Source organism: Meles meles, chromosome 10 (assembly GCF_922984935.1).
Source record: "Meles meles chromosome 10, mMelMel3.1 paternal haplotype, whole genome shotgun sequence".
NCBI classification, from domain to species: domain Eukaryota; kingdom Metazoa; phylum Chordata; class Mammalia; order Carnivora; family Mustelidae; genus Meles; species Meles meles.
The window spans coordinates 12,436,910-12,449,486 of NC_060075.1; the positions used below are offsets into that span (position 1 = coordinate 12,436,910).

At 41.9% G+C, this 12,577-nt stretch overlaps 1 protein-coding gene and 1 gene segment (V, D, J or C); one reads left to right on the plus strand and one right to left on the minus strand.

The window, feature by feature from the left end:
* LOC123951612 overlaps positions 1-12,577 on the minus strand; it is a 366,823-nt gene that overhangs the window by 330,156 nt on the left and 24,090 nt on the right.
* On the plus strand, positions 1,762-8,217 carry LOC123951614 (probable inactive serine protease 58). Its single transcript, XM_046020407.1, has 5 exons — positions 1,762-1,801; positions 2,605-2,761; positions 4,299-4,549; positions 7,555-7,691; positions 8,068-8,217. Exons 1-5 carry the CDS (start codon positions 1,762-1,764, stop codon positions 8,215-8,217), a joined length of 735 nt encoding a protein of 244 aa, XP_045876363.1.

A 12,577-nucleotide genomic window follows, 5' to 3' on the forward strand; every position in this document is an offset into this window, starting at 1 on the left:
AGGCATCCCCAGAAGCCTGGAAAATGTGGAGATACTAAAGTCACAGTCATTTCATTTAATAAGCATTACATATCATTTCCTATTTCCCATTAGAACTCACTGTTGTAAACACTTTATAATTAGAAAATCTAAACAGATCAGTGAGGAGTAGAGATTGACTCAGTAATCAAAAATCTCCCAACAGAGAAAACCCTCACTGGCAAATTCTAGTGAACATTTAAAGAGAAATTAACATGCATCCTTCTCAGACTCTTCCAAAAAGTTGAAGAGGAGGGAACACTTCCAAACTCATTGTAAGAAGCCAACGTGAGTCTGATACCAAAGCCAGAGAAGGAAGGACACCTCAGAAAACTGTCTCTGATGGAACCCACTATTTGTCTCACATCTCTGCAGGGGGTGGGGGTAGTTAAGTTCCCATATAAGGCTAACTTAAATGTCAAAGACAAAAACTGAACAAGTAAGAAGAATGATTTTATTCAGACTATTGCAGTAAGAGCACCCCAGATCCAAAGATCTGAGTGTCTCTGCAGGATGGTTTTGACTTAAGACTTCTATAGGGAGAAATAAACATGTTACAAGTGGGGAGATTTGTAGTTGACTAAAACAATTGTTTTCAGTCAGAGGACTTCTCAGTCAGCTGAACAAAAAGTGTTTTCTCTGTGTTTAGCCAGTTTCAGGGGGAAAAGGAATTCTAAGCTTAGCTAATCATTCATGAGACAAAGAATGGGGAGTTGGGAGGGTCAGTTCTGGCCACCTTAGCAGATGCAAGTAAAAGGGGAAAGGTTGGGGCGCCTGGGTGGCTCAGTGGGTTAAGCCTCTGCCTTCGGCTCAGGTCATGATCTCAGGGTCCTGGGGTCGAGCCCCACATCGGGGTCTCTGCTTAGCGGGGAGCCTGCTTCCCCCTCTCTCTCTGCCTGCCTCTCTGCCTACTTGTGACCTCTCTCTGTCAAATAAATAAATAAATTTTTTTAAAAAAAAGGGGGGGGAAGGTCTGTGTTTGGTTTTGTCACAGGTAAAGAAGGGAATCATCCTGAGTTTTATGGGAGCCACAAGAAAGCGTGGCAAAGTCTCTAGTAACTCCTGTGTAAGGGTATTTCTTCATGGTAAGCCATTTCTCTGAACCCAAAATTCTGAGGAATTTTAACAGCCACTGTTTCTGGTAGCACATGGTTCAGATCAAGGTCAACATGTCAGAGGAAATCCAGAGATTCAGTCTGAGTCCTGACTTTGCCAATAACTTCCATGAGGACCACAGCTTCCTTATCATGAAAATGGGGAGCAAGGGATGATTTATTAAATTTATTTCTAAGTAAATTATCTGAATATTTGGTGAGTCTTTACGAATGGCAGAGGGACCCTTTAGAAGAAGGGAGATGGCAAATGAGGGTGGCAGGGAGGGACACAGTCACAAAGGGAGGATGGGACAACAAAGAAAGGCCATGTCACAGAGGGGGGAGGAAAAATGTCAGCATATACATCAAACTCCTGAGATATTTGCAATCAGAGAGGAGACATCAGGTGCTTGAATTAGTTTGCTCCTTCTTCTTCCACCCTGCATCAGAGACAGTGCCAAGCTGGGCGTCATATAATTGGGTTTTGAGCAGCGCTAGTCTCAAGACTGCTATGAGATCCTTGCTTCTTTCTCTAAGCCCCAATTAAAGTTTCTGCCCAGCTGTCGTGGCCAAGGACACTTGGACTAAAGACTGGGACCGTTTGCAGCTTGATCCAACTAGCGCACTTCTGGCAAGATTTGTGCCTGCCATGAAGCCCTGTCTCATCTTCACTCTTCTAAGCACAGCTGGTGAGCAGCTGGCCTTGGCTTCCTGGAGAGGGATAGGTGGGGTGGGACAGAAGGGGAAGTACGTAGCCACAACTGAGGAGACAGGAAGGGATGGGCATTTCTTTCAACTAACTGTTGAAGGAAACAAAAGGAACCACTCCCTCTGCTGACTTATCCCATCAGGGTGCTCTCACAGTCCCTCTGAGCCCTGTGGTCATGGCCGGATAAGTCACCATAGTGTCCCACTCTCTTCTGAGACTCAAGTGTGTGATTTTTTGGACTGCCACTTTTTCTGGCCAGCCACATCGCCCTCTGGGCAGGTGGACCCAGAGGAGTGTGCAGGGAAGGCAGGTGGGTCGGGTTCACTAGAAGCCTTATATCCCAGCCCCAAGCCTTTCCATTCCTCTCACTGCCAAAGTCAGGTGGTACATAATTATGACTTTCTTGTTTATTTGGCAAAAGTTAGTTAAAAACAATGTTTTGAAAAAATATATATATTGGTTTGAAAGGACTAATGCATCCCCCCCCACCCATTTTTGTAATATACCACACTGCCAATCAGGGTTTCTGATCAGCACATGAGTTAGTCTCACAGAATTTTAATATATTTCCATCTCAAACAAAGACATGTGTCAAGGTCCCTAATGTGTATAGTTTTGGTGACATGTAAGATTCCCTCTTATTTTTAAAAAGATGTTTAAAATACTTTGTAGTCCCTGGTATTATCTTTAAAAGCCTTAGGTCAGAGAAAACCTACCCTAGCCAACTCTTGCCTCTCATCCTGTTTGGCTCTCTTTCTACCCGTGACTCTATTAATTCTTTAGGAGTTGCTCTGGCCACAGATTCTAAAGATGATGACCCGAACTTAACAGAAGATTTTACTATTCCTTACATGGTCTATCTGCAGTCCAGATCAGAACCCTGTGTGGGGTCTCTCATTCACCCTGAGTGGGTACTGACAGCTGCCCACTGCCCCTTACCGTAAGTATCCCTTTGTTCCTGGGAGCTGGGAGGGATCTGTTTAAACAAAAGCAGATCTGGTGGGGCATCCCAACCAGTCTTAATGACATTCTAAGGGAACTGGAAGACCGGAGAAGAGAGAGGATCTCCTTCCCAGTAGGAAAAATAACACCCATTTGGGTGGTTTAGGAGGAGATCAATAGGAAGGTATCAGGAGACTCTTTCATGGAGAAGAAATAATATTCATTCATTCAACATATTATTAGGCATTTACTATGTCTAGGAAGTGTTTAATGCACTGAGGAAAGAGCAAGAAAACAAGACGGAAATAAATTTTCTCTCCTGAAGCTTATATTCTGGTAGAGGACGTAAGCCAAAACAAATAAACACCCCAAAATAAAGCACCAAAGAATGGCAAGCTGTAACATACAGGAATGAAACCAGAGATCTGTTCTAGGTAAGGTCGTCATGTCAGGCCACTTTGAAGAGAGGAGACCAACAGGAAGAGGAAGAGGCAGCTGAATGCATAAAGCCTGGGAGAACATTCCAGGTACAGGGTACATAGAGTCCCTGAAGTAATGAAGGTATTTGGCCAACATTAAGACCAATGTGGCCTGTAGTGAGTAGGGGAATGCCTACAGGGTGACGTGGAGAGTCAGGCAGAAACCACAGGATGCAGGCAACAGGAGAAGGACAAGGGAACAATGCACAAAATCCTGCTCTCCCTTGTAAATCTGCGTCCCTGCTGTGACTGCATGAACATGTGCTGTGTACCTGGGACCTATTCAGAGTTTCAAGAGTCTACAAGGCTCATTCAAAACTCAGTTCTCAGCCACCTGGTCATTCAAGACCATTTATTCAAACACAGATGGACCCCCTGCTCTGCACATGATAAGACATACAAAGGAAAGAGTTCGTCCCCTCCAAGAATGGGGGTTGGAAAATTCAATGTTCTTTTCCCAGCCAGATCCAGTGCATGAACTGTTTTTGGTAGTAAATGGTGCTTGTATCGGTGGCACAATTGGACTCCTGGCGATGAAGTGGGTGTGTTTGAATGTGTCCAGGAAATACAATGGAAAATCATAATGGGAATCCTGATAGACTAAGAGCCTTGGGGATCAATGATAAAGAAGGCAGCACATTGCAAATATAGTGACACGGGCTTGAGAGGGGCTAGGAGGGACCTAAGAATATGTAGAAACGAAGGGTATTATACACTTGCTCAAGCACAGCTTGAGATAATGTAGTAAAGACACATCTCTATTACTTGCCCACTCAGATTTTCCAAATCTTAGTACCAATAATAAAACTAGACTGTACCGAGTGTGCTCTAGGTGTCTGATACATGTCAGATTTTATATATATACCGACTCTAGACCCTAATACAACAACCCCGTAAACTACTAGTACAATTTGACAAACCAAAGGGGGTCACTTCAGTTCTCAGGTACAAGAGGGAAAATGCAGATGATTGGGGAGGTCACTTCTGACATTTGTTGCCACTCTGACAGTTCTGTGACCTTCTCTTTCCCAACTCCCTGCCCTCTTTCTTCCAAAGAATTAAAATCCGACTGGGAGTTTATCAACCCAGCATCAGAAATAAGAAAGAGCAGATACGGAATTACTCATTGATTATCCCTGCCCCTGAGTTCAAGGCACGATCTCTGGAGAATGACCTGATGCTGATAAAACTGTCCAAAGCTGCTGTACTCAATTCCCACGTGGGGACCATAGCCATATCTATGGAGCCCTTAATATTTAATGATTCCTGCTTTATCCCAACCTGGACTTGGAATGAATACAAAAACCGTAAGTGTTTGAATCTGTGTTCTTCATCCTGAGGAGGTTTTGGAGCTGAGAAAAAAATGTGGAGGGATATACTTGAAGGGAATGCTTGCCATGAGGTAATGTTCTTGACCCTACAGTGATTATTGCCAGGACCTTATCCTGGCAAGATTGTAAGCCAAGAAATATCATTCAGAGACTGATACAGGGCAGCCAATCTGACACTAATGAGTGGACCAGGCAGTAACTATCCTATCTCTAGAATATTCAAGACCAGAGCCCAGGGAACTGAATTCAGGGAACAGTGGAGGAACTAGAAGTCCTCACCCTAAGAACAGTATCAAGGTGTCCCGTGGGAAGCTGGCTTACTGTCTCATTGACAGCTGCTGAAAGTCCATCATGCAATTGATCCAACAGCAGTGAGAAAAACAAAAACGAACATACAGAGGACACTTCCCACCCCTGCCACAGACAACCCAGGCTATGTGGATGATGATACACTTAAGCAGATCCTAAGAGATGAGGGGAGCTGAGGGGAGCTGAGGGAGCTCTTCCCACCCACAGAGTGCAACCCTTATGCCTACTGCTTTCCCCAAGAGCTCCCCCTCAGAGGTGGACACCAGGGCATGCACAGGGGGGTTGATCTTGATTATGACATACTGTTGGTGTCTCTCTGGCCTTGACCTACCTCTGAGAAAAATTGCCACAGACCCTGTTGCTGGCATGCATGCCTCCAGCCTCTGAGCTCTCTTGGCATGGGCAGAGAACATCCGGTCTCAGCGGGACTGTGTTTTACCAAGGGCACTTTATGAAGAAAGTTGCTTTCTTACGCATTTGTTGGTTATTGGTGGGTCTTTACTTCATGTGGCTGCAAAAAATCTGTCATACTCTCTTTAGGGATTGTCAAAGGATAATGGGGCCACCACTCAATATCTGAAATGAAATGATAAAGCTAAATTTATTAATGATTATAGTAAGGAGGAGCAAAACTGAGCAGACACCAGTCTTACTGAGCAGAGCAGAGTACTGGGCCTAGATGGGGTTTGGGGAAAGCTTTTGGTACAGAGATTGGAGGACTTTCAGAGGCCTAAAGGGGTTTACATCATAGGGGCATGGTGGTGGTTCATTGTTTGGCACTTTCAGGCATGTTTATTGCAGGGGGTCAGATTGGCTGATTTTATTTTTTTATTAAAGATTTTTATTTATTTATTTGACACAGAGAGAGAGAGATCACAAGTAGGCAGAGAGGCAGGTAGAGGGGGAGAGGGAAGCAGGCTTCCTGCTGAGCAGAGAGCCCGATGCAGGGCTTTAATCCCAGGACCCTGGGATCATGACCTAAGCCAAAGGCAGAGGCTTAACCCACTGAGCCACCCAGGTGCCCCCAGATTGGCTGATTTTACAAAGGTAACATTGATTGTCTTATTGAAGCTGTGTTCACTGATGCAATTGTCATGACATTAATCAGGTTTACACCCAGCACTGATGGCCCCAGAACAGTCCATCTGTCCCATAAAAACAAATAAAAAGTGTGAATTTTATATTCTCAGTATTTGGCAGCTTCATTTTTAATTCAGAAGAAAATTTCTGGGAATCTAAGTGAATATATTTTCTTTTTTTTAAGATTTTATTTATTTATTTGACAGACAGAGATCACAAGTAGGCAGAGAGGCAGACAGAGAGAGAGGGGGAAGCAGGCTCCCTGCTGAGCAGAGAGCCCGATGCAGGGCTCCATCCCAGGACCCTGAGATCATAATCTGAGCTGAAGGTAGAGGCTTAATCCACTGAGCCATCCAGGCCCCCCATGAATAAATTATCTGAAAAAATTGAAGTTTATGGTTTTTATCCTTGACTTTCAAGTCTTATTCAAAGTAATTGCAAAAGTAATTTGTTACATACTGTTTGAAAACAAAATAAAATCATACAAAGGTTTTATCACATGGGCTCTACATGTCAGAATCATAGTGACAAACTAATTCTGTAAACTCTTTGGTGTAAGAGTTTGGATTTTTTTTTTTTTTTAAGATTTTTATTTATTTATTGGACAGAGAGAGATCACAAGTAGGCAGAGAGACAGGCAGAGAGTGAGAGGGAAGCAGGCTCCCTGCCGAGCAGAGAGCCCGATGTGGGGCTCGATCCCAGGACCCTGAGATCATGACCTGAGCCGAAGGCAGCGGCTTAAACCACTGAGCCACCCAGGCGCCCCAAGAGTTTGGATTTTTATTAGGAATTCATTATTTCAAGTGCTTGGTTACTTTCACCTTGTTTATTCTACACATTTAGATCCAAGGTTAAAAACCTAAAACTGAACATAACTCCCCTCTCTCTTTTTTGACTTGACATTTTCTGTTTTAGGACATCAGGTTGATACACTATCAGAAAAATCCTGCTCTGTAAGTAACACTAGGGTTAGTTTGAGCAATCTCTAAACCGTTTTTTGTTGCCTTCCTCCTTGTCTCTCCCCACCAGAGATTAGAATTACATGGGTTAGAAATCTTGCATTCTGAGGTTAACAGTAGAGTAACAATTACAATGAGGGAGATGAACACTCTGACTTCTTTGGGGGAAATATATATGTATCCTTATACACACACATACACACACTTATAAATAATCCATTTATAAATGATCTATTTCATTAAAAAAGCAGCTTTAGACACATTAAAAATAGTTTCTCCCTTTATGGTTAAATGTAAATGTAAAAATTAAATGATTAAATATAAAGAAGTTGAAGTAGATGCCAAATATAAAGATTTCTTAGGGACAATGGGTTTGTGTCTGTTTTCATGGTCATTTATAATTTTCTGGTGGGTTTTCAAAGGTTTCTAAATTAGGTCGAGGAGACGGAGAATGACAGATCTGTTGTCTGATGTAAGGAGAACGTCATGACCTGAATCTGCAGCTCTGACATAGATACTAAATGAGAAACCCTCAGAAGGATGGAATGTGTTTACAAAGTAGGGAGTCATCACAAGAGTATGTGTGACAAGCACAGGAACCGTGGACTTCATTTCTCTTTTTTTTCCCCATAGTTAGTGACCCTGACATCTTGACGTGGATAAACCAGCCTTCTCATCCCTTTGATTACTGCAAGAATATGGTAGGAAATAGAATAGCAGTACGCATCATGTGTGTGGGAAAACCTTTGAACATCATATCTAAAGTCAAGGTATTTTTCCTTTCTTCAGATAGAAAGATTGCAAGGGGTCCATTTTAAGAGGAGAGGTGATTGTAGACAATCAAACGGTACTCATTCAAAAGGCCTGGAGTCCCTTTCTTCTCCCCCCAGGTCTTTGGGTTGGTCATTTTATAGTTCTCAGTAGAACTATTTGTCATTTCTCCTCCTGCTTGCACTCAGGTTGGGCTCAAGCTTGAACCAAGAAGAGTGAGATCTAGGTGGATATGAAGAAAGGGTTGTTACCTTCCAAGAAAAATGAGTCTAGTCCTTTAGATGCCTTTGAGTCTATAATATGGCATGTCTTTGAATTTATTCTTTTTCCATGAAGACAAAGCAACATTGACCTCCTGTTTCCTCTCTCTAGCAGGAAGTCTCAGCTGCTCCAGCCATCTGCAATGGGAGGCTGCATGGAATCTTGTCCTGGGACAAAGGAAGTGTAACCCTGGGAAGTGAAGCGTTCTTCACAGAAGTCCATCACTATGCAAGATGGATCATGAAAACTATTAATACCCACTGAGGCACTCTGTTCCTCTGTCCCCCAGGGAAACATCTTCATGATTTCTGTACTGAATTCACAACTCTCTTGACCTTTCTTGTTCTTGGATAGAATCCAAGTAGAAAACATTCAGTAAAAAAAAAAAAAGAAAAGAAAAGACACTAAGAACTTATGTGTTGACCCCCGGTCTCTGTACGGCAACTGCCAGCATGATGAGTAATATAGCAACGTGCCTGTCAAGTGTTCATTCCTTTAAAAAAGTATTGAGTTGTCAGCTCCTTAGCATACATTGCATATGCTAGGGACACTGAGAGACTATGACCTATGCTTGGCCATCAAGCAGCCAGTTATAATACTTTACGGCTATTGTTAAAATGGAGATAAGAAGTAAATTAAAGGAGAGCAGAGAAAAAAAATTCCACATATCACAGCAGGAGGACCTTTCACCAAATAGGCAGACAAATTAGAAGAGAATATTATAAATCTGAGGGAACAGTTAAGTAAGTCAGAAAGGACAAAAATGTGGCATGTTCTGGAAAATATATCTACATAAATAATACTGGAGGGTAGAAAGTAAATTGTCTGCAGGTGAGGAGGCCAGATGTGATAAAAGATTATTATTTATAGGTGAGCAAGGTTTAGATTGTGAAGGACCTGACCTGCTTGGTGAAGGAATTTAGATTTTTATCCTGTTGGATCAGAGGGGGATGTCATTAAAACCTCTGTGGTAGAATCTCATCAAATTTCTGAATTGGGAGACACTGAAGAAGCAGAACCTGTAGAGTTTACATGTATTGACTGTGAGTAGAAAGAGAAGTGTCTGGAATAATGCCCAAGTTTCTGACTTGGACATCTGCGTAGATGATGGTTCACAAACATAATATGCAGAGAACCAAATTTTCATGTGTAAAGGGTCAGAGCACAGTAATGAGCAGGAAAGACAGGCATGTTATACATGAGATCCTTGAAGGACATGGAGGTGATCATGTCTAGCACACAGCTGGAGACAAAGATCTAGATCTTAGATAATGTCTGAGCAATGACAATAGGGGAGTTGTATATTTATGGGTGCTAGCCATGGACTTCAGCAGAGCTCTGTGCTAGTGGGAAAAGCTCTGAATGATGCTCAGTCCCACTCTTGCCCTAGCATAGAGTGGAGAGATGTAGACCATCCAGGACCCATTGACCAAGACACCTAAAAATATGGAATTGAGAGGATTTCAAGTCACCCAAAAGTATGGGTCCACAGTGAGAAGCCATGAAGTCACAAATAGGGGAGAGGCTGTATGATATGAGGTCATCTATTAGGAAGGGAAAGGGGATCAGAGAGGGTCAGTGAGTCGAGAGAGAATAATGACATGGAAAGAAAAGACTCTACAAAGAGGGAAGAGATTTGGCATTCCATCCCATGAGAGAGGTGGTGAATTCATGCAACTGTAGAGATTGCAGGGGAGGGGAGAAAGGTTGGTTCCAAGACACTGGTATACTCTGCTTTTCCTCCTCTACCAAAGCAAAAAAAAAAAAAAAAAAAGCTGGATTATGACTAAACCCATAGCTTTTCCTGACACATAAACAAAAAGAATCAAATTCTCAACTTGGGATACTAAGGCCAAGTTTAATTCAAGATGTTTCCTTTTCTTATAATTCTTTGCCATCCAAAGCACAAGTCCCTCTGTTTGCCTGTCTTCTCCAGCAGCCTTGCTCCTAGTTTCTCCCTGCTTCCTGTCTCTGATTCACTCACTACCCAATGCCCTTTGCCCCCTTTACTGAATCCTATTTATATTATCCCAGAGTTTTTAATAAAATGATCATCTGATCATTTCTAAATTATGTCTTCAACACATACTGGCAATCCTGCATTTCCCAAGTCACTCTCTGTACAATGCTTCATAATGGCCACAGAAAGCATTCTCCTCCTCTGGCCGTCAGTGCTTCATCTTCAGTGAATGACGTCCAGATGGGAGGTTGAAACCATCAGTGATAATTTCAACTTCCTACCTCCCATTCTGCAAACATACTTAGTGCTTTTCTTCCTCATTCTTTTTGATCCTTCCTGGAAGTGAGTCCCTATTGTCTCTAGCATTTACCTTCACTTATGATGTGGATCACTTCTCCTCTGACTTCCTCATGGACGGCTCTATGGAGCATCTCTACTTCTTTATATTTTTCCACTTCCCCTATCTATTGACTTCTTCCTATCACCATTTAAATAAGATAAATCCTATTCCATCTAAAATATGGACCCCAAGGATGTCCTCCCTTGATCTGCTCTCTGGTTGCCTCCTGGGTTTTCTTTGTAGGCAGTGCCTACTTGACAATTCCTGAACGGTCTGCTCTGGAGGATTCTTCTTGGTCTGTCTTCACTCTCTTTCATACATGCTCTTCTCTTTTGAGTTCTCATTCAACTTCCCAGAGAGTTTTCCCCCATCTCTTTATTTGGTTAACTTCTACTCATCCTTTAAACCTCGAATATCACTTCCTCAAGGAGGTCTTCTTCTGACCCTTATGTTGGGGTCCCTGCTATATGTGCTTCTACCTCCCTTTCCTTCCACCATTCTGACATTCATGATGGCAGATCTTCTTACACCCATCTTCCCTGTTAGACTTTATCATCTCATCTTCCTTACCACTAAATCATCAATAGCTAATAAAGTGCTGGTACACAGTATGCATTTGTATTGGTTTTCTACTGCTGCATAAAAATATTGCCACAAATTGGACAACTTAAAAGAACACATATTATCTCACAGTTTCTGTGAATCAGGAGTTCAAGCATGGCTTAGGTGTGTCCTTCATTCAGGGTCTAGCAAGAGTTTGAGGTAAGAATTTGTTTCCAGGCTTATTCAGGTTGTTGGCAGAATTCATTTCCTTCTGGTTGTATGATACCAGATACTCGCTTTTTGTGGGCTGTCCCCTGAAAGCTGCCCTCGGGTCCTTGAAGCTAACCTTAGTGTAGAGAGGTCATCCATACACAGTTCTTTGCCACTTAGGCCTCCTCAGTGTGTCTGTTCGTGACCCCACGCCAGTGGGAAGAATCTCTCTTGTGCATGCTAGCAAGGTAGATGTGTATATGTGTGTGTATACACAATGTTAATATTCTCTATCAATGTAATAATCGGAATGAAATCCCATAATTTTGCCATATTCTATTAGTTCAAAGGAAGTCACAGGTCTCACACCCAAGGAAAGGAAATTGCAATAATCCCACTGGGTTTAGGGTCTGTCCAAATATTCAATAGAATTTCATAAAATAATAAATTTATTGGATCCTTATCTCTCACACAATAAGGACTTATGCAAGTCTTATATATGCAAGGCTTACATAATAAGACTTTTCATTATATAATTCCTGTTTCTCTCACCACCCGGTTAACACTTCCGCTGTAATACATGGTTGCTATTCCACAAACACACCATGTTGTTTCACATATTCTTGCATTTACAGAGGACTTGCCCTCCTTTTGAATTATTTTTTCTCTTCTTTTTATGCCAGCCAAGCTCCTTCCCCTTCTCTAAGACCCAGGTATAGTATAATTTTTTAAAAACTCTTTCCTTTCACACAGTTTACACTTAAGAAGTATCTTTAACCTTGTGTTCAAGGCACATAATTCAATTAAGAAAAAAACAACTTTTCCCACATTAGGAAACAAAGCAGATGAGAATAGGGAAAAAGGGAGAGAGAGAGTCAAACCAAGAAGTGGACTCATAACCACAGAGAACAAACTGGTGGTTACAGAGGGGAGAGGGTGGGGCCTGGGTAAAAATAGACAATGGGGATTAAGGAGGACACTTGCTATGATGAGCACTAGGTGATGTATGGAAGTCTTGAGTCACAATATTTTGCACCTGAAACTAATATTACACTGTATGTTAATTAACTAAAGACCTAAAATTTTATCCCACATGTTATTATAAAAAAATTTTAAACATGCAGTGAGGCTGAAGGAATTTTACAGTGTATACCTATATTCCCAGAGTAGTCTACCACTAAGCAGTCTGTTGTTCTTTTTTAATATCTTGCACTGATGTGGTATAGCTGTTGCAGCGGATGAACCAATATTGATACATTATTAGTTACTAAAGTCCATAGCTCTTTATGTTACATAGTATTATGGGTTTGGACAAAGGCATAATGTCATGTATCTACAATTAGAGTATCATACAGAATCATTTTACTTCCCTAAAAATGCCCCATGCTCTTCCTGTCCACTCTTCTCCCCATCTCCCCAAATTCTGACAACCACTCATCTTTTTACTGCCTCCACAGGTGGCTTTATTTCAAAATGTCATAAATTGGAACCATTCAATATATAATATTTTTATACTGGCTTCTATCACTTGAGGATTCTCTATGTGTTTCATCTTTTTTTTTTTCCCTTGA